Source organism: Oreochromis niloticus, linkage group LG10 (genome assembly GCF_001858045.2).
Source record: "Oreochromis niloticus isolate F11D_XX linkage group LG10, O_niloticus_UMD_NMBU, whole genome shotgun sequence".
Classification (NCBI taxonomy): Eukaryota; Metazoa; Chordata; class Actinopteri; order Cichliformes; family Cichlidae; genus Oreochromis; species Oreochromis niloticus.
Genome location: NC_031975.2, coordinates 19,291,107 through 19,313,875, shown reverse-complemented (window position 1 = coordinate 19,313,875; position 22,769 = coordinate 19,291,107). Strand labels below are relative to the sequence as shown.

Sequence of the window (22,769 nt, the reverse complement as noted above, 5' to 3'; positions counted from 1 at the left end):
GAATACATGGAAGAGTTGAATAATTTGTACAATTTTCTTAAATAATTAATGGTAAATGTTTGATTTAGAAGCTGAAAGATGACCATCTACCTTGACCAAACAGAATATTGCACATGCACATCTAAGCCCTCTGCAGCAGTGCTGAAGTTGCTTAAATGTAATATAGCAGAGAAACAAACTCAATGCAGATGCCATTCAGCTATTTATAGCATAGCATGTGCCAGAAAAATGTGCTAACAGATGCAATTGGTGTAGCAAGGACATATAGGAGGCAGGGGAGGTGCATACAGTAATGTATCAGGAACTGAAGGCTGTTACTCAGCATTATATTAAATATATATATGATACAACTTTAAATATAAAATTGAGGAAACTGGAAACACCAACCAAGTCAAAAAGTGCACAACCTGCAGCTCTTAGAGGCTCTATTAGGACACACATGTGGTGCTTCGAGCTAAATGCTAATATGGTTGAGCTTAATGCTAGCATCGGCCTGCTAACGTAGTTACACATTTCTAGTGTGCTGTGCTGTTTAGCAGGACTCATGCTTCGTATGGCCACTGTAATTCTTAAGAAATAATCCAGTACTCTACTGATGTACTATTGACAAGTAAAAGCTACTGGGCATCAGTGATTTTGGTGAGTTGTTTGTACGAAAAGACAAAATCCACCACAGCGACAGCCAGAAGTAGCTCATACTAATGTGCTTCTGTATCACCAGTCTTTTTTTTTCTTCTTTTTTTTGCTTGTACCATGAAAGGGTCTGCATTATAAGATCTTTTTATACTTTTGACTTGCATGTTTTATAGCTACTTTCCAAGCTACTTAAATAATCTATAAGTATTTCAGACTGATATACAAAATCTCTGCATGTCAGTTTGCTTGTGTTTTTATCTTAGGCTCCTGAAGGTTTATATTAATATTGTATATTTTATAGATATTATGATATCTATATTCCCTAGAAACAACTTAATAACAGGATAAAATGATCAGGTTTTTTGTATTTATGCAGCAATAATCCCCTATAAAAGACTTGGTATCATTTTTAATTAGCAACCACCTAGCAAAGGGCTAAAATAACCGGCTTTTAGCCTTTATGCACCTACAGCAGCTTATGAAAAGCATCCTAACTTTTTAATTTCATGACTGTAACGTCTCATTTATATCCCACAAACTGAAGTTACACCTGCTTAACAACCACCTAGCAGCACCCTATACAATGACCAATTTTTAGCACAGACAGTGCTTTGGAAATGTATTAGACTACCCACCATAAAAGCAAGGAAACACAAATATTATATATATAATATATTATATATGTCAATATATAATATCCATAGCTTTGTTTAAAGCAGCAAGCTGACCTAAGTGCTTTACAAGTTAGTAAAAAAAATTGCCAAAAGCACACACAGACTACCGTGTAGTACATGTAGTACATACAGCACGTGCTACCTATTACATATACTAGTTTGACTAATTGAAACGGGTACAAACATTTTTGCCAGTAGCTGTCAAGACATTTCAAAGCCACAATTGCGCTGTGGCACTAGAGGTCAATTTCACCAGCACGGAAATCTTCAGTAGACCACAAATGAGTGTGACATCAACTTACTTTGCCTTACTTCAACTGAGACACACTGAATGAGATGGTTTTTTTCTTGAGGGGTGGGGGTTCTTCCAGGCCAGCAACAGTACATGTGGTTTCTTAAGTGGCAGTCACTTAGCGTTAATATGACTCCTGGATTCCTGGCAGTGCCTCTGGTTAGTGATATGTTGGTCCTACCTACACAGACATCTATCATCTTAAATGTGATAATACAAGGTCAGCATCTGTTGACCATATGCTTTGTGAAAAGCGCAATGAGACCGTGAGCGCCGTCTACACACCTCTGCTGCAATATAGATTCCATTAAGGCATTTAAAGGCATATATAGGGAGCTTGTAAAAGTGGTGGCCATTATTTCGTTTGCATGAAAACCTCATAGCTCCACGTACCATGTGATCACTTTAGCAGAATGATATAATGCCGTGGTTCTGTTCTCCAAGGACTGCGTGTCGTTCCAAGCCTTACTGCGACATTAAGAAAAAAAGACCAATTTGTTAATCATAAATCCTTAAACATTACATTTTAGAGATAAGAGGTTTCACCTGCATGCACTAAATGTAAAATGATACAATCAGTGCGTGCAGCCGGATGTTCTGCTAATGCACACAACGTGTTTATGAAGGCTACTGCATATCCTATAGCCATGCTTGCTCTCTCAGGCCTCTACTTTAACCACAGCATAGAGGAATATAACACTTAGGCCTGTCAGGAAATGTCTGAATGAGTCTTTGATTGTGGCATTTTTTAAAATGCCCATTCTTTGCTTGATAATCTCTTTCTTTCAGAAAGAGCTCACCTTTCTTTTCTGCTTTGTTCCCCTCCTTGAACCAGCTATTCTATTATATATAATATGTTTGTAATTTGCAAAGATAGTGAAGTGGCTAATACACGATCGGATGCTCTGGTTAACAAATAAGTGGCTCAATCACAAGGAAAGGAGAGGAGAGGAGAGGAGAGGAGAGGAGGATTGGAAAAAAAAGGGAAAAAAGTGAGGGGGAGGCAGGGGGAGGTCAATAGAAGGAGAGGCAGATGCTCGTGCCTCAGATGCCTGTGCGCGAATAATTATCCTGATGAGATTCACCGAGAGCGGCACGAAATGCAGAGGAAGAGGAGGCAGATTTGGGGAATACCTCACGACGCAGAAAAGAGAGACAAAGGGTGATTAAGTTTTATATAAATGTACTGTAGTACAGCGTGTACATGTGGGTTCGGCATGCCGCTACCCACCGCTTCTCCTTTATCTGTTCTCCCTCTTCGTCATACACTGGGTTAGAAAGTGGAGCCTCCCTCTCATCCTTGAAAGATGCATGAAGCAGCAGCTATATAGACACAGGGAGAGACTAGAGGAGATAAAGAAAGAAGGTGCACTAAGTAGAAATAGTCTTCTGCTCCATATAAGAGCACATATAGGTAGGTATGAACTCCCAGCCTGTGTCTGTTGAATGAAGGCAGGAAGGACAAAGGAAATAAGGGCAGGTTCAGGTTTTTTTCCTTTGCTGTGGTTTCTTTTCCCTCATCCTTGATTGAGTTTGCATGCATCGCTGACCTCTTACTCCTTTTATAATCACTTTGTTCAGCCTAGCATCAGTAGACACGTCTGTCTCTTTTTTTTTGTGCTGGGCAGCAAAAACCATCACGTCTCTTTCTTCACATTTTAGTGAAAGACGGTGATCTCTATCTCTCTACAACCGCGCGCATTTGTCAGGATCAAAAGACAAAACCAGCTTTGTGTCGAGGATGCACACAACCACGTCTTCACAGATACAGACGGATGCTCTACTTACACCCTTCATGTGGAAGTTTTTATCACAGATGATATCTTTTTTTTATCTATTAAAATAGAAGGCTTATTTTGTGCTACTGTAAACATATCATTTCTGTAAAATCCAACTAGACTGTCAGTACTAGATGATTTATGACAGACACAGACAATGTCTATTGATATTTCTGAGCTTTTAGGTTCTTTTATAATCCAAGTAAAGCATGACTTTGAGTTTTTGCAATGTGAAGCCATGCTTTAGCAAGAACTAAAGAACTAAACTCTATGAGGCATTGATGCAAGAGTGGTGTGAGCTGACAATAGCATACTCACATGGACACTGTAACAATGCTGATGTTAAGATTTTTCATATTTAGCGTGATCACCATCTCAGTTGAGCTCTCGAGGAGGAAAACAAGAACTATTTAGGGAAAGCTGTGCTGGATCCTAAACCCCAGCACTCTTTCCTTCTCCCTCTGTTCCCTCTCTCCTCTGACTGATGCTGCTGATTTGTAGGTCATGTGTGAGTATCAGAAATAAACTGAGAGAGTGGGTGAGAAAAGGACTTTTACCCTCTAGTGGTGAGCCTGGGGAAAGGCCTGTCAGAATCATTTATGGGGGGGAAAAAAGATGAATGTCCAATTATCCCTGTTCAGTTGTGCATGGAGACGGTGACCCAGTTGGAAATCAGTTTTACAAATTTCCTTTTTTTGATTCACAGGCAGCTTTCATCCAGTTAAGTGTGAATGAGGGGATGATGCTGCACGAATGTGCAATAAAGTTATAGAAATGCTCTAGAAATGTTAGCAAGCTGAAATAATGTAGGAGGCAGGGGGGGAAAAGAAGGCTTTTAAACCAACTTTCACCAGGCACTAAATTTAAGTTTTAATTTTAAATGCACTTTCAGTGTTGTGTAAGCCACATATGCCCAAACACACACACACATTCGTTCATACACCGCTTTCTTTATTAGACATGACATCATAAATCAGAGGCAGTTTTTGGGATCACTTTCTTACTCAAGGACATTTCAACGTGTGTGTGGGGGGGGGGGTGTTCTGTTTTTTAAAGTGCAATTGTCTCACTCACTGCTGGTATGTTTCTTCTATTGCCACAGTATGTGCAAGTACACTATGTGTGGAGAAATGTTCACAGACCACAAAGGTCAGCTGTTGAGTCGAAACACACACAGTACCATTCTGTAAATTAGGTAAATGAGGGACGGTGTCTTTTACACAATCCTTGGCATTATGGTTGTGAAGAACAGAAAAGGGCAACAATTCTAATATTCATCATAAATGAGAATCTTAACATTTCACTTAAAAAAAAGCTAAATCTAATAGACGGTGATTCTGCAGGGAGTCGGGAAGGCTTTAATTTCAGGGTCCTTTGACTCTCAAAGTGACGTTTTTCAACAGATAGCTGAATTTGAGGAGACACAATGTGTCTGCATTCATCACAAAACAGTCCTGTTATATTTTATTCAAAACATTGGTGTTATCTATAACCACATATTGCGCATATGCTGCACTTCAAGTAAGTGGCCACTTCATTAGGTACACCTTTTGGATGGTAGATTGGACTCTTTTTTTCCTCTTTTTTTTTTTTTTTTTTTTTTTTTTTACCTCCAGATCAGAGTTAATTATTCATGGCACAGATTCAACATGGTGCTGGAAACATTCCTCAGAGGTTTTAATCCATATTGACATGATAGCGTCACACAGTTGCTGCAGATTTGTGAGCTGCACATTCATGATGTGAATCTCCTGTTCCACCACTTCCCAAAGGTCCTCTATTGCATTGATATCCTGTGACTCTGGGGGCCCGCTAAGTACAGTGAACCCACTGTCATATTCAAGACCAGTGTGAGATGATTTGAGCTCTGTGACATGACAGTGTATCCTGTAGCAACAATTACTGAAAAATATCAACAACCATGCCTCGGTCAAAGTCTCTTAAATCACATTTCTTCCTCATTTTGATGTACACTTTGAATTTCAGCAGGTTGACACTTCCATGTGATTGCCTGATTTGATATTTACAAGTCTACCTAATACAGTGGATGTAGATTGTATGTTTAAAGTTTAACCTGGAGAAAGACATCCTGCAATAAAAGAAAGTTAAGGGTGAATTTGTCTTTAAAGATTTTTGCAGTTTGTTAGTTTTTTCCAAGTCTTCTGTAGACATGCCAATGTTTTTTAATGTTTGATAATTGTCAAGTGAAAATCTGACAAAATGTTACACAAAAAGTGAGCTAGCCGACTGAAAGACACTGCTGTCTCCCTAATCTAACCATGGTGCCAGCAGGCACCCATAACTGAAATAATCCAGGTATTTCTACCATTCATAAAAAGAACATAGCAGTTAAATATTTATCCTACTGTATTTGCACATACAGCACAAGTGGCTGGTGTAAATTCAGGTTTGCATTGAGAGCGTTATCATAAATTAATACATTATAGTGTTATCTGTGACACTAGGGCATCAGCAACAGTGCTCATCAACAGTGCATAGAGGGGTTTTTTTATTTGTTTTTTTGACACACATAGGCACACATATGCAAGCAGGCCAACACAATCACACTTTCACAAACACGTGCACATAATAACATATGTTTAGAAAATTGTCAACAGGCTCAGTGTTTCACAGTTTTGCTTGTCTATATTCCAACACAAAAACTGTGACAATGTATTTGGGAAACAGTGTCCCTGAGCAGGAAAAAAAATGACTGTATCAAGCTCTGTGGTTTCCTCCGTCTCTTTTTTTTAATTAAAAAAAAAATAAACAGGGAAATCTCTCAGCCTCTGAGCGAATGTGTGGGTGTGAAAAAATAAGGAGAAGAGAGTAAGAAAGACATTGAAGGGGAGAGTAAGGGGAATAGAAAGAGACAAAGACGGGGAGTCAGGGAGGGAATAGGTGGTATTTAAAATGAAGATGACACCCGGGATAGTTTCCATTGTGCCTCAGCACGCTCTCTTGAGATGGGAGTGACTTAGCATTTCACAGTCTCCTGTGAAACACAGGCACAGTGAGACATAAGCACACACACATCCTCATAGGAGAGTCTCGTTTGGCTCAGAACACATACGAAGGCTTTCTATTGAGGTGAGAGAAAGGGAAATTGAGTTCAGTCTGCAGTTTCACAATGATGGGTGGGGGGGAAACACTACTCCACTGCAAATAATTATCAATGAATGGGCGTGCAATGTATGTGTGTGAGCAGTGCTACAGATTTATTTATTCATAGAAATCACCAAACCATCGTTGTACCTGTTTTGCTTATTTACTGTCAATACATAAAACATGAATGATCCAGCCTGGCAGAGTAGCCCTTTCATTTCCTCTCATTTCCAGAATTCAATGGAAATTCCACAGAAATTGATTAAATCCACACGGATATCAGTGTAAGTAGAAATCTGAATCTGGGATATTTACACGTGTGTAGGAGGCATGAGTGGTCAATCCTGATATGTATATTTTGAGGTCGCTCCTCAGATGCATCCTTATTCAGTATCTCTCAAAACATAATTTTATTCCCATCCACTGATTGACAGCTGATCATCCATCCATCTGTTAATCCATCTTCTTCTGCTTATGCAGTTTAGGGTTGCAGGGAGGCTAGGTGGAGCACACCCTGGACATGTCACTAGTCTGTCATAGCCCTGACAGCTGATTATATGTTTCATGCATGTCTGTCATGCTGAGCTGACACCATTAACATGTTTGCATCAACATGGGGGTGTGCAAAAAAAAAAAAAGAAAAGAAAAGAAGAAGAAGCGCACTACTGAAGCACTTATAGGTCCATATATTCAGCAATATGTTGGCACCTCTCTGTTTTGTGTACTTGTGGTCTTTGGATGTTTTTTAAATGACTTAGGGTCAGCTCTGGGTTGTCAAAACATGGGTTGGTTCATAAGGCAGAACTGGCAAGCACCAGTTAGACATGCAGGTGGAAAAGTGGCATCAGGTCCAAATCTTGGGAAAGTCACACCTTGTATTCTCACTCTGATGATGCGGTTTCACTGGAATGATCTGTTAAGAGTCCTTTCCCCAAACCTTATTCAAAACAGTTCATGAAGTGATGATGTGAATATTTCCAAATTGTAACTGGATATAATTGCAGTCTATACAAGAGTCAGGCAGCATATGAGTGAAACATATCCACATACTTTTTGGAAAGTTTCTCATTATAGCTATATTTATTAATAACTTTATATAATTTTAATTGCATTGGCAGGTGTTGACTTATAGTAGCTGCTTCATTCACTTGCGCAAAAGTTTTCACACCTGTTATCATCTCTTGGTTGCAACGGCTTCCCACGTCAGATCTAGGTAGTCTTTTAAAGCCTGAACAAGCGTTAAGTGTAAAGGTAAGCTTTTAGCAGTGCAGCATTTGGAAGTTAAAGTGTTAACTAAATACTTAGTCGCTGGCAAACTGGCGGTGAAATAATGTCATGTTTTATTGTTTTTCTGCCGGGACTGGTAGAGGTGCTCTAACGTGTGGTAGCAGAAAGATGCTAACGTTAGCTTTATCAGTGAAGCTAACGAAGCATTGGTGGATTTATATTTATATTATAAAGCATTTAGAGTTAGACGTTCTTTCCAGTTTCAAACGGGTAAACTTGTTCATATTTTTCCTACTGACAATTCATTTCAGCTCGGTCGACACTTTTGGTTATACTAGCTAACTCGCCGTTTACTTTTGATAGCAGTTAACTAGTTAGCCTCTCAGCTAAACCGCAAATCTGCAGAAAATGCAGACTTAAATTTTGTTTTGGCGCTGTGGGCTAAAGGAAAAGGGAAATGTTTTCGCCTCTAGACATCACAATTTATCATCAGCTGTCAATAAGCTAGGGGTTGTTACTTTTGGTTTGCTGTTAATCGTGTAGATAGTGTAGCTTTATTGGGATTATATATTTAAACAAAATAACTGAGTAAGTGTCATTTCATGAGTATTAAAAGCTGTCAAGGCACAATCGGATGAACACACTCATTCCTACTTTTGTTAAATATGTATAAATGTATAGTACAGTAGCAACTTCACGCCACCATAGGGCGAGAGGCGGGTACACCCCGGACAGTTCGCCAATCAGTTTTATTTATTTATGTATGTCTGTATGTATGTATGTATGTATTTGCAGGTTGTTCGAACACCATGACTAGTCGAAGAGCATTTAAATATTCGAGAAGAGGTGCTGCTAGTTTCTGGTCTTTGTCAGACCGTGAGCTGAGCCCACGCCCTCACTGTCCTCAGGTCCACAAGACGGATGATGCAGACATTTACACTGGTGCTGCTGGGCTGAGGTAATAGAAAAAAAATGACTGCCACCTTATCACATGCTGTCTCCACCTGTTTGGACAAGGGTTTAACTTTTGTATGTGTTCCTACTCACCTCCGTATAATTGGTAGAGAGGATGACTTGAAATGTCCTTGTACCCAAACCCTGCCTTTAAACGCCACAGATACACTTTCACGTTTCTCTCGCACACGCTGGGACAGAGGTAACTAATTTTCTGTTTCACTGCAGGGGAGTGCACTCTTGATGCGTTGGTCAATAAAACCAGGCTGTAACTGTTTCTTTGTCAACAGCAATTTGGATTTTATTGTGTCTTACTGAGGTTTCACAGCAGGCAGGTGAACAGCTTGCTAATGAGTCCAGTGTCCGGTCCAAAATTGGGCACATTACACTCTGTTACTAATGAGTGCACCCATTGTTTCAAGACAGTGAGAAAGACAGTGGCTCTTGTGGTTGTGAAACTTCTCATCTACTTCATTTTAATCTGCTCTGAACTTTTACAGCCTCATTCATTTACTTATGCAGTTCTATTTTTTTGTGTGCAGTCTTAGCAGGTTGTTAGCAGTTTTTTTTAAGAGGAAATTGTAGGTGAGAATTATCTTAAAATAAAAGCAGCTGATAATACTGTTAATTTTTAGCTGTTTGTGCTGACTGAATAAGTGATCAGCTGCTCATTTCCTAGTGGGTCTGTGTTTGTTGCCCTCCTAGGACAAGCGCACATGCAGCTGGAGACTGCGATACAGCACCAGAGGCTCTGCTTTCTGAAGGAGACCACAGACCCCGAATTGAAAAGGGCTCCGTCCCCACACTCAGCCATAATTATGACTCTGGTGACATGCTGTTGGAAAGTGAGGTAACTATATGAGTATACACAGATCAGGCATAAGACGCTGACCACCTACGTAGTATTGTGTTGGCCCGCCTTTGCTGACAAAACAGGCCTGACCTGTTGAAGCATGGACTCTACTAGACCCCTGAAGGTGTGCTGTGGTATCTAGCAGCAGATCAGTCAAGTTTTGTAAGTTGTGCGGTGGAGCCTTATTTGTCCACAACATTTCTCAGATGCCTGACTGGGTTGAGATCTGTGGAATTTGGAGGCCAAGCCAACACCTCAAATATGTTGTTGTGCTCAACAAACCCTTTCTGAACCTTTCTTTGCTTTGTGGCACATTATCCTGCTGAAAGAGGCCACAGCCATGAGGTAATACTGTTTCCATGAAAGGGTGTACATGGTCGCCAACAATGCGAGGTGGTATATGTCAAAATAACATCCACATGGATGGCAGGACACAAGGTTTTTCAACAGAACATTGTCCAAAGCATTACACTACCTCTAAGATAGTTTGCCATCTTCCTATGTAGTGTGTTCTGGTGCCAGGTGTTCCCTATGTAAGGAATGCTCATACAGCCGGCCATGATTGATATGACGAAGCCACCTTCTTTCATTGCTCTGTGGTTCTGTTCGGAAGCTCACCTGCCCACCACTAAAACCGCCCAACTGCAGTTCTTGTCTTGCTGAAAAGCTGCAGTTTTGGAGATTCTGACCTAGTTGTCAAGCCATGACTCGCTCAAATCCTTAAGCTTGCCAGTTTTTCCTGCTTCAAACTCATCAACTTTGAGAACAAAATGTTCACTTGCTCGCTCACATATCCCACCCACTAATAGGTGCCATGATGAAGAGATAATCAGTGTTATTCACTTGAACTGTCAGTGGTCATAATGCTATGCCTGATCGGTGTATATAAGACCAGGGTTTTCTGAAACTTAGCTGCTGTTGCATTTAATGTATTTAATGTATTATGCTATTAAGAGTTTTTCATTAGAAATCTTATCTCAGATGATGAGATGCTGACAAGGTCTTATACATCAACTTATCATCTCTTATTCAGAAGGTGTACTTCACAGATTAATTAAGATATGTGAATTAATTGTGGCATTAAACCATACTTGAAAATCTGACATCAAAGTGGAATCTCGACATCTGCGATAATTAACATTAAATTGCTTGACTGGCAAGTAGAACAGTGGTTCATACCATTATCCAGTTTAGTGAAGGGGCTCTAAACCACCTGCAGCCACCTTGTCACTTTAACTGTGAACAGCAGAAGTGCATTCAGTGCTTATCTCACACATAACACTGCCTTCCTTGTGTTTCCTTGATAACGGCTCAAGATCAGTTGGCTCAAGAATGATAAGAATACCAGAGTCCCGGTTTTTCTTAGAAGGGTTTTGTCTTTCTCAGGCTGAAGACTCGGATGATGAACCAGCTGTGCTCTCCCTCCGTGGTATGTCACCTCCTGAAAGCATACTGTCAGATGAAGATCTTCTAACAGAGCAGGTCAAGGACATAAACCAACCTGATACAAGCACAAAGACTGAAGGTACAGTAGCAATTTAATAAAGGTAAAACTTCAAAGCGCTCACATTTTCAGTGGCACTTCTGCAGTTGCTACCAGCTAGTATACACAGAAACACCCTGTTTGTTTGTTCTCACAGCTGCAGAACTGCTTCCTCCAGCATTAAAGGCACAAGTAGATGTCAGTAGATTACAGATTATAGTCATGAATTCTTTTTTTCTTACAGCTCCCAATTCAAATGTGTAATCCTAGTTACAGTGGCCATTGTAGGACAAAAAACTGGCAGCTATGTATCTGTGGTTAGTGTAGGAGGTTGTTAAACTTTTCTAAAGGAGTCTGATACGAGATGATGAGTAAGTGAAGCTCACTTCTTTCTGATGACAGTGATACTGAGGCAAGTTGTTGAGGATATCCCGAACTTCTCTTTATGCTGCTGTTAGCTGGCATTAGTTGAACTTTCTTTGAAGGGGATCTAACATTGTTGAACTCTGACAATAAGCGAATAAACTCTCACATGATGTGAGAATGTAATCAAACTGCCGTACATTAGGTGGTATAATGTTAACTTAAAACCAGCTGTTGCTGTTAGCTGGTCATATTGTCTCTTTCCTTTGTGTTTTTGCTTTTTGGTGAAGGGGACGCTTGTCACATGATTAAAAACATAAGAATGATCCTTCATGTCTTGAGTCTGAATGTGTTGAAATGAATAAAAATTGTGGCTGGTCTCTAGTATAAAACGCAATTAGGTGGATTGGTGAAGTCCATGCATTTAAGATGGCATGTTAACATGGCAGCTTCCACAAACTAGTCACTGCTCTTGTGTATTTCTAATGGATTAATTCTAAGGCTTTGACAGTGCATCAATTTGTTTGACGACATAACTACACACTAATCAGTGTATATTTATGAGAGTAACATTCTTTTTTCTTTTTTTTTTTAATCAAAATTACCTCAAAGAAGAGTGACTATAACTTAAAAAAATTATTGTTGGCTGTGCTTCTTGAGAAGATCCACGCGGTCACTCTGTCCTGGTCATACAGTCATCGAATATCACTACTGATTACACAAGTCAGTCATCAACCTCCCTCTTTCAAGTAAATCTTTTCACACATTCATCCTTTAAGGTCTTTTTTTCCTGTTAGCTTGAACGCTCTGTTTCAGGGGTTTTCAGATCAGTGGTTTTGTTCATAAGGCACTCCTGTATTCAAACCTATGCAAAATAGCATCTACATTTTTTTTTTAACATATTTTAAGATGAAAGCGCCAAGCAGGACGCCTGCATTTTTTTTTTGTTTGTAAGAAGTTCTGCTTGCTTATACCTCACCTCCACTGCTTCATCAGACACTTATCTTTGGACTGAAGTGCTGCACGTTTCTTTCAGAAGTGTACGATAGATTATAGTTTAAATACATTTCTCTTCATTTTAGCACATGTGGTAAACTCCTCTGTCACTACCAGCATGAGGAAAAAAAGCACAGTGCTCACATATGTTCAGCCAGTCAGCTGACAATGTTTATGATATGCAGCAATATCGTAAACATTTTTAAGGCAAGGTCCTTCTGCTTCCACAGTTTTAAGGACACTCAGATGAGTGATGTCCAAAATACGCTCTGTCCCTGATTATATAGCTGGCTTCTGCTGTTTATCTTTCTTCCAGTTTGGCGCACTGAATGGCACAAGAATCACATGGCAGCTATAAGCAGTGAGAAGTTTGACAGCCTCCTGAAAATGTGTCCAGATTTCTATGACTGCAAGAGCCACATGGCAGCATTTGTCTTGATAAGAGGTAAGCTTCTTGTACACATGCGGTTTTCCATTAGATTTGTGCACTACACTGCAGGATTTTATTGTTTTCATAGTAGGTTATAAGTGGCTCCTGGGTATTTAGTAGATGTATCCTGTTTATTTTTAACCTTTTTTTTAAAAATCTGTATCTTAACAGTGCTAAAGAAGGAGACGAGTTTTACTCTTAACTGTCTATAAATGCGTAAAGTGGGCCTGTACCAGTGGCAGGTCATTATTGCAATAGTATGTTAAATGTCCAGACATTAGCAGTCCACATCATGAAGATTTCCAAGCTTGAAAAAAGGTCACACTCAATTATCATAAAGTGTGTATGATATCACATGTAAGCCAACTGGAAATTTCCATTAAATATGATGGGTCACTCATTAAAAGATAATATTGTGGAATTAAAGCAATATATGCAGACTCTTTCTTTAAATAATCATGGAAGCAGAAGATATGTGTATATAAAAACATAATTCTTTGGCACTTCTATGTGAAGTAAAATAATGGAAGTTATAATCTGAGCGAGTCAATTTAGAAGAACCATTTAGAAGATAAAACTCCTTTTAAGACGCACAGTGCCTAAATTGCAAGAGCTGAGAGCTAATTGGATATGACTACCGAATGCACGACTACACAGCTGTGCGGCATTCCTGCACAGAAGGCCTCTCAGTTGTTTGAGAGTTGCCATTTAGACTGATGTAAAGTAATCTCTCCTATTAATGAGGTCAGCAGTACAAGCAGTCCCTATGAGTCTAAAAGTTCAGGCTTCATGGTGCTCTAAATGCTCAGTTCCTGAGAGGATTATTTATTTATTTATTTTTTTTAACCTGGTATCATCAGCTCAAGCACACAGCATCTCCGCACATGTGCTGTTCAAGCCTTCAGTTGTTTAAAAGAGAAATGGCTGAAGATTCAGTCACACAGCCTTAAGGTGCCACTTTTATGCTCAGTGTTAGGATGCAGGTAGCTATTGCAGTATTCTCCTGAACAGTAGGTGTCACCACTGAGGAGATAATGCTACATCAGTGCTGATGGAAGCAAAGACATTAAAAACAATGTTGTGGTTGGGTTTTTTCCCCCCGCAAAGTCTCTAAAATGTTTCCAAACTGTTGCACCATCTCTGTGTGTAATCTGTTAATATCTGACTGACTGAATCAACATCAAAACAGCACTTTGCACAAGCAGATGTGATATAACTTTCGTCATGCCGTTCAGCAGGTGGTGAACGGCGAGCATAGAAGTTCCTTTAAGAGTCAGTTGCACAAAATTGGACACCCTACCAATTTCTCATAGAGCAGTAAAGAAAGTGTGAAAAATGCTCATCTTCAAAGTAAAAGCTGCAACTTTTGGAAACGTGCTAGTTGCAGCGGTAAAGAACAGTTTTTACTTTAAAGGCAAAGGCTCTGCATATCCGGTTTATTATAATAGTCTCACTGTTGTACCATTAGTAGTTGATGTTAAGTGTTTGAAGAAAAGATGGCATTTCCATTCAAACTCGAGGAATAATAAAGAGAAACAGGAACTCAATAGTGTGAATGCCTTACAGCATTTGTACAATTATGGGCAACTGCGGCAATCTGCTAAGAACTTTTCAGTCGCAGCTCGGGTTTTGGGAACATTTCAACAAGTAAAAGCAGGTAACCACTTGCCAAAGAGTCGGGGAATACATATTCTTCCCTAGTGAATGAGGTCTTAAGAGGAACCAAAATTACTTGTTTCAGTGGATATTTCAGTGGAAGGCCCAGAATAAGATAACTAAATATTATTTTATAGGCATCATTCTGTGTTGTCTTTATTTCCATCTCTCGCAGTCATTGTTAACTAAAGCTATTGCTAATGAAGCTTTGAGAAGAAAAACTATCTTTTCCCCACAGAAGTCATGGATACAGCAGGTCGTCCATGTGAGCAATACCAGGTAGTGGCAGTGGGATCTGGCCGCTCAAGTTGTAGCGATTGGCTTTGCTACAATGGGGTGAGGGTTCATGACAGCCATGCTATTATCATCGCCAGACGGGCTCTTTTAAGGTACTAACTGCTAAAATTACTTCCTAAATACTTCGTCCAAACCTCAAGAATGCAGGTGTTAAAGTGCTGGTTCTGATTTAGAACACTTGAACTATTCTTAATATTCAGAATGAAGATGTAAAAAGTAGGCTGCATCATTTCACTTGCTCTCTACCGGTTATAATGCTTCTGATTCACTGAAAGTGCTGCTGCAGCTTAAAGTGGGAATAATATTTATTTTTCTGGCTTGTGTTCAGGTTTCTGTATAAACAGCTTTTGCTGTTCTTTGATGCTGATCCAAAGGCCAAGGAGAACTGTATTTTTGAGAGCAGTGCAGCCAGCCACCAGCTTCAGCTCAAACCCAAGATCAGCCTGCATCTCTACACCAATCAGTGTCCCGAAGGAGCTCCTAAGAACTTCTACTTTAAGTACAGCAATCTGTTAATTAGTCCATTCTTTTGATTCTTTCTTTATACATGTTTTTTAAGTCATATTTTCCTGTGTACTCGTAAAAGGTCTCATTTCAAATCTGTGGATTTATCTTCCAAGAAATATTGCATTTTGCAGATGTTGTAAGACTCAGAATAATTTTAACCTTTCTATGGGTTAATATTAACTCTGTTTATAATGGACATTACATTTTTTCCATTACTCATTAAGATTACATTCTAGTAAACTAAAATGTAACATAATGTCCTGTTTTAGGGTTTCTGCAAAAAACACCTGGACCTCTATGATGCTCCAGTATCATTTCAAAGGCCTCCTGGTCCCTGTTGCCTACCTTGACCCGAGTCTCTGGGGTGCCAAAGTCTGCTGCATGTCTGGCAGTGACAAACTTTGTCGCTGGACTGTTACTGGGATTCAGGGTGCATTACTGAGCCACTTTATTCAGCCGCTTTACATCACGAGCATGGTGCTAGGTAAGAACCTTAAAGCATTTATTCTTTATTAGAAGGGAACTCAGAGTGCAGCTAAACCCATCATGAATACCTGGATGTTTTTCTACAAATATTTGGATCAGCACCAAAATGTAGTGGTTTCTTCCGTTGTTCATGCACAAGTTTCATGAAAATTGGTGGGGTTGTTTTTTCTACTATGAACACATAATTTGTTCCCACTTTTAAAAGTTGATTCCCAAAGAGCTATTAGCTGACAACTTGGCATATCTTGGCATTGTGTGCAGTGTGTCCTTAAAAATTTTGAGGAAACTGGAAAAATGGAAGACAAAAGAAGAAGTGGGAATCCTAAAAAAATTTATATACTGCAGATGAACAGCATATGGAAGTCATGTCCTTAAGAAATAGGAAAAAAAAATTATAAACTCTGATTTTGCCTTATATAGTTTTTCTTCCATCACGCCAGCTCAGAACATACACGCTTGTTACCCAAAACATGAATGAGATAAAATAGAATAATCACACAGTTAAGATTCAATTGCTGTTTGTGGTTTTTGTGACAGGCTTCAAATAACAAAGTGCTAGAAATGTGATAGAATTTTATATTGGTTGTCTGTTATGTGTAGAAATTACCTTGGTTCATCCTTTGAGGTAGGTGGTTTTTTATGCTTTAATAATTCAAAGATCATTGTTAAGTGTCTCAACAAACAAAAACACATTCCTCTGAAAATGGTCAGGTACAAGGACTGAACTAAAAATGAGTGAAAAAGCAGCCAATGTCCAAAGAAAAACTTTGAAAGACCTTCAGAAAGTCTGGAGAACTGTTGCTCAAAACCATTAACAACAAAAAAAAAAGGTAAAGCAAGTCTGTTTCAGTTTATTAGCATCGTTCTGTATGAGCAAAATATAAAGAAATGAGTGGTGGGTCAACAGTTTTGCACAGTACTATCTATGTACAGCAGAATCAGTCATCATATCCATGCATCAGCAAGATAGTGAGCCAACGTATTTCAAAATATTGGAAATACTAACAAGCTTTAATTCCAGTTCAACGTTGCAGATGTAATTGGCTAAAGGTGGCATCATAACAAATTAAATGTTGCATAAATTAATTTCTGTCTGTTGCAAATGTGTTTATAAAATCTTACTTAGGAGGCCAGAAGCTCATGAACCAGGAAGTGTCTGATATCACCAGCAAGCGACTGGGTGATGGATGGCAGATCTTTCTGCCTCAGTCCTACAAGAAACATGACATCTTCTTTGTCTGCGGGGACTACGTGGGGCCTGTTGTGCCCTCGCTGCGTCATGAAAACCTCAGCATCAACTGGTGCCTCGGGGACAAGGATATTGAAGTTTTGGACAGCAGCAAGGGCTTGATTATGGAGGGGTAAGACCCTTTTTCTTTTTCAAGAAATCAGTCTTTGTCATGAATTAGATCAAGTTTTTAGTACTAATGTGTTTCTACACCATAAATGTGTGACCACTATGAAAATTTGCCCTTCTGCTGCCATTTGCAGAGAAATAGTAGAGCTGTCGTCAGAGTTGTCTACTTTCATGGCCTCTGTGTTGCCTGGGGCTCCTGCCATCACTGGGCTTTGCTGCTGCCTACAACTGCTGATGTCCAGTAGTTAGTGTGACACAGACATGGCTTTCTCTGGAGGCTGTGTTGTCCTTGAGCTGAGATTACAGCCAAAAATAGATTTAAGATCCTTTTTTTTTTTTTCATTGCAGTGTTGCTGCCTATTTCAGCTGTTGTCCTCTAGCTCGAACTGTTATTTTTAGGCAAACACCATGGTTTTAAGTGTCAACTATTTAAAAAAAAAAAAAAAGCAAAGAAAAATAGACTTCTGAAGAGATTTAATTTAAAGGCAGGAATTCAGGACACGAAGTATGCAGAGAGCTGCTCTCTTTAGAGCTTTCCACAGCAGATCATATGCCTCCATCTCATTCCCAGCATCCTCCTCTGTCACACCAACTCTCTCTAGCTTTGTCTCCAAACCACTCAACCTGAGCTGTCCCTCTGATGAACACAATTCTAATCTTTTCGATTCTGGTCGCTCACAATGAAAATCTTCAACTTTGCCACCTCCACCTTGGCTTCCTGCTCTTTTTTCAGCATCACTGTCTCCAAACCAAATATCATTTCAGTTTTCGCTACCATCTTGGGCACTCATCTTCCCTGGCACTCATCTTCACACTCTTACTTTGCCTGCACACTCTTCTGTTGTGCTCTTAGTCTGTTGCTTTGGATGATTGACCCCAGATATTTAAGCTCATCTTCCCTCCATCTTCCCCTGTCTCCTGCTCACTCACACATGTATTCTGTCTTGCTTCTAGTGGCTTTCATTCATTTTCTCTTCAGGGCATACCTCCACCTCTCCAGGCTCTCTTCTACTCCCTCCCTACTCTCACTACAGATCACAATGTCGTCTATGAACATCATAGTCCACAGAGACTCCTGATGTAATCCCACCCCCACTTTGAACCCACCTGCCACATCTACTGCACACCTCACATGTCCTGGACCACTCTCACATACTTCTGCCCCTCTCAAATTCCACATCTAGTCCCACTATTCCTGTCTTGCCCCCCTATGATATGGCATCCTTTCTCTGGGTCCAAAAAGAAACTGTGCAACTCCTTCTTACCTCCTCTATACTTGTAAGTATTCATCAACATTTGCAAATCAGAAACTGTGGCATGAAACCATAACTGCTGCTCACCTCTATCCTTAATCTAGCTCCAACTGCTCTCTGCCTATCCCTCCTTTCTCTCATTTTCTTAATTCGTGAGCTCCTCAATGCATCCCATCCACCTTTTAAACACTCTTCACTCATTAGTACATTTCCATCTCAATCCTTGGCAGTTTCCCTCACCACTTCATCTGTACTTTCTCTGTCATCTGGCAGTTCTTTCCTATCACCCAGAGTCTGTCTCAACTCTTCCCTGGACTCTGACTAACATTCTTCCTCCTTCAACTTTCACCTCTGCATTTGCTTTTCCTCTTGATTTCCAGAGTCATCCTACTGGCTTCCATCCAATTCTATCCTAGCTACATTCTGCCCCGACACCACCTTGCAGTCTCTTTCAGATTGAACTTTCTGTATAAGATTCAGTCCTCCTGTGTGTACCTTCATCCAGTCTTATGCATTACCCCAGATTCCTCCCTTTCTTGAAGTCCTTTTCATCCTTTTTACAAAGCGCACCACCATCTGACCTTCTGCATTTCTCTCCTTAACATCATATCTACCCAACACCGCCTCGTCACCTCTGTTCCCTTCTCCTTCATGTCCATTGAAGTCTGCTCCGATCACCACCCTCTCTCTACCACTTCATCCAAATTACTCCACAATTCCTCTTTCTCTTCTGACATCCAGCCTGTGCTGCAAACACACCTAATAGTCAACATCCCTCCTTCGATTTCAAGCTTCAAACTCGTGACCATGTCTGACACTCTTCACCTCCACAACAGTCTTCAGATACACTTCCTTTAATATTACTCAGACCCCACTTCTTTTACCATCTTCAGTGCTTACAGATTTACTCAACCACCTGTTATAAAAGCAAGAAAGCATGAATCCTATTTAATCAAACAGGAAATTTGAAAGTTCATGGATAACAATAATACTATTTTTTTGCATAAACGTTATCATTTTGATTAAAGGGCTTATACTGGATTAAACACTGCAGAAACATTTGGGTTTGTTTTTTTTTACCAGTACTGTTAGTTTAAGTCAGGTGTGGTGTAAATCTTATATTGGGTGGTGTTCTAATAAATTGGTTAATCACTGTACACCCCGGTAGAAAAATATCTGGTCTTGCTTCACTTCCACCTGCTCTCCTGCACACACAATATATCTACCTTGGTTCTCTCTTGTTTTCTGTCAACAGTAGCACAATTTCCATGGTCACCTTGGCTAACAGTATCAGAGACAGTGTTGTCAACCTCATCCCCGGCAAATCAAGTACAGAAATCTCTTGATGATCGGCATGTTTGATTTGACAAACATTTTACGCTGGATGATCTTCCTGACACAACCCTTCCCATTTATCTGGGCTTGGGGCTGCCACTTGGAGTACACTGGTTTGCGGCCCTCATGTGGCTGAGCTCAGAACACCTACTGATAAAACTTCCAAATAATAGCGTGAAAGGAAGTGTTGCTTGTATCACTTGTTTTAAATTAGTGATTTAGAAGTCTTACTCTTATCTTCTTTTAACTATGATTTTCAGTACTGAGACACTTGCTGAGGTTTTTAGGAAATGGTTATCTTGGAAGGGTTCAACATTCTTTCCTTTCTAAGTATGCACTGAACATGTAATGTCTCTGGGTAACAGAGAAACAAAGCTAGGTTTTCAAGAATATCCGGGGTTGTAGACTCTGTCAGGATGGAAGAGACCTTAAATTATTTGAAAATGAGTCTCCCTGAACAGTCTCTGCTAATGTCAGCTTCTGTGAGTGCAGTCACACTCAATCCCTCCTCAACAATTTGTCTGTTTAGGCTGCTGGGCTCCTCCCCTGGGTCTCACTCCAGAGTATCCCCTAAGAAATGTGTTAGTGGTAGTGGTAAGTGCTGCCTGCAGGAAACCCTTCCTCTCTGTCTCTCAGCCAGACCACAGCCACACTTTACCTCGGCAGTGTGATAAAATTGTCTCGCCAGACATTTTGATGTTTAGCACAAATAAGCTCTGAAGCAGAGAGTGTCCCCACCAGAGTAGCATTGCATCTGCTATAAAGGTCAAAACTAGGAGAAACTGCAGGGCTGCAATGACAGGACATTTTTTCATTTATAGTTTTGGATTTTTGGCACCTCACTGCTGCTTGCTAACTGGCTGCAATCACTGCACATTGTCTAATATCATTAGACAAGAAGGTGTGACTATTTAATCAGGCTCCCAATTCAAACTGATAACCGTAACAGCTTTTGGATACATTGTTGTATCATATCAATATGAGCAGTACCTGTACATGAAGTTGGACCGCAAAAGAAGGAATAATGTGGACATGAAATGATACAGAATTGAAAAGTTGAATCTTGTCAAGTGGAAAATGCATTTAAATCAACTAAGGACAACGTTTTTGCTGCAAAATATGCTTTTTATTGATTGCATTGTGGCAGAATGACACCATCAGCATTAATATCCAGTGGCTGCAAAAAATTTCCAGGAAAATGAAGGTTTGATTGCGCAGCAAAAACAGGAAGAGGAATGGCAATTTTCATTTCCTTTTTAGCTGCTGGTCTCTTAATCTCCACAGCTGAAAGTGTTTTTTAAAGCTTTAAATAATTTGTAGCTCACCTGGTGGAGCGTGCATTACATGTACCAGAGGAAGAGAGCTTACCATAGTGGCCTGTATTCATTTCTGCCCCAGGTTCTTTTCAATCATTTCCCCTTTTTGTCTTCACCTTCCTGCCTTTCTTTATCTTTTCTAATAAAATCAAGGAAAAAATAATATCACTAATCTTCAACGGCAGTTTTAAGAAGAAGTGTGGGGGGAAAATCTCAAATGCACCTAAAAATAGCTTGCATTAAAAATAGTATATCTTTTGATGCATAATGAAAACTTCAAGAGGACAAATGCATCATAAAGCAAATTTAAGAAACATGTGGGAAACCTTAACAGTTGGAAAAATGTTAATGGTGGATTTCAATGTTTCTCTAGCTCTCCTTCTGTGAGCGTGCCTGGCTACTCAAGCAGACTTTGCAAGAGAGCCCTCTACAGTTATTTCCTCAAAGTTGCACAGCTGGGTGGGCACAACTATCTGCTGGAGCTTCCCACGTACCACAGTGTCAAGGTTTGTGAATCCTCAGTGTGAGCTGTGCACAGCTTTTCATTTGATGAGTAATAGAGGGTTGTGTTTGTAGTTCACTTATGTGATGTATGATGATGTAAATGGTTTTATTCCTTTATAGGTGGAAGCCAGTGTCTACCAGACGGTCAAGGAGCTGGTGAGACAGCAGTTCCTGGAAAACCACGCAGGACTGTGGAATTCGAAAAAGCTGGTGGATTGCTTTAGCGCTTGAACTCGCAGCTGGAAACCTGTCATGCCAATGTTTACCCAAGTTCCTTGAGAGATTTGATTTGCTGTTCTTCTGTGCACTTTGCTAATTACCTTCAACAGTAATTGTAGTTTTGTTTTATGTACGACACTAGAGTTTTCAGTTTGTGTAGGTGTTCGAGAAAAATAAACAAGGCCCTGCTGTTGTGCACCAGACTGAAGGAGTCAGTTTGAATGAGTTGTGGGTGGAAACACATCGCTCAAAGGCTAAGAGTGCACAAAATGGGGAACATTTTCTCTGTCGTGTCAAGTAGAACTGAGCAACGTTATTGCCAGAAGCTTGAAAATTAACAATTCCTTTTATGGAGCTCGTGTTATGAAAAGGTAACTGTGTGCGTTTTAAAAAAAAAAATTTTTTTTATTTAATATTACTGCCATTCGCTATTTTAAGCATTTGACCTTTTTTAAATGTGAATTATTTCATTTATTTTTTGTGCATTTGTAGCCAAACTAAGTCCAGTCAGAGGGTGAAGTCAGTAGCTGAAGAACCAAAATAAGGTCTGTAATGAGGTCCATGTGGTCTCTTGTTTTTAATAGTAACTTAAGATTAAGTAAAATGGAGAAAAATAAATGTTTTCTTTAGTTTTAAATGTTAGATATTAATACATGTTCTCTGTATGCTTTCTATTGCACAACGCTTTGTCGTTTTGCACATGTATTAATTAACTTGTACAGCTCGAAAACTACAACTTCAGAATTTACCTGTCAATTCAATCAACACCTCTCTTGTATTCTGGAAGTGAAAGGTGAAGCGTGACAGAACTGTCACCAGGCTTTTGTGCAGATGCAAAGGTGAGACAGGCAATATAAAACAAAAATATCCTTAGTAAGCTCTCACACATCGTGCTGAGAGATGGATAAGTTGTGACTCCACATTGCTACAAGCCCGTCTCAAAGAATGGCAGCTGCATGATTAAAGCATACAGCGACTGCGCTAGTTTAAAAACACTTGTTTCCGTGGGCTCTCTAAAATGAGCAGCAGAGACGTCCATAATTAGACT

The 22,769-nt window shown here is 39.8% G+C and overlaps 1 protein-coding gene across 4 annotated transcripts; it reads left to right on the top strand.

The window, feature by feature from the left end:
- The first annotated feature begins 7,581 nt into the window (after positions 1 to 7,581).
- Positions 7,582 to 21,924, top strand: adad2 (adenosine deaminase domain containing 2). Of its 4 annotated transcripts, none has more exons than XM_005452591.4 (11): positions 7,582 to 7,736; positions 8,508 to 8,670; positions 9,372 to 9,516; positions 10,906 to 11,044; positions 12,678 to 12,806; positions 14,686 to 14,836; positions 15,073 to 15,243; positions 15,521 to 15,735; positions 16,864 to 17,098; positions 21,372 to 21,504; positions 21,623 to 21,924. In XM_005452591.4, the coding sequence occupies exons 2-11, from the start codon at positions 8,522 to 8,524 to the stop codon at positions 21,731 to 21,733; spliced, it is 1,578 nt and encodes a 525-aa protein (XP_005452648.1). In that variant the 5' UTR covers positions 7,582 to 7,736; positions 8,508 to 8,521; the 3' UTR covers positions 21,734 to 21,924. The 4 variants fall into 4 exon arrangements, with proteins under 4 accessions (XP_005452648.1, XP_005452649.1, XP_025766878.1 ...); XM_005452592.4 differs by lacking the exon at positions 7,582 to 7,736 and adding an exon at positions 7,779 to 7,982; XM_025911093.1 differs by lacking the exon at positions 7,582 to 7,736 and adding an exon at positions 8,166 to 8,300.
- Positions 21,925 to 22,769: the final 845 nt, after the last annotated feature.

Bases quoted from the DNA above. Each gene is read 5' to 3' on its own strand.
- adad2 (XM_005452591.4), top strand. From the start codon at position 8,522: ATGACTAGTCGAAGAGCATTTAAATATTCGAGAAGAGGTGCTGCTAGT. The intron at 8,671-9,371 runs GTAATAGAAAAA...TTGCCCTCCTAG, and splicing joins ACTGGTGCTGCTGGGCTGAG to GACAAGCGCACATGCAGCTG. The intron at 9,517-10,905 runs GTAACTATATGA...TGTCTTTCTCAG, and splicing joins ACATGCTGTTGGAAAGTGAG to GCTGAAGACTCGGATGATGA.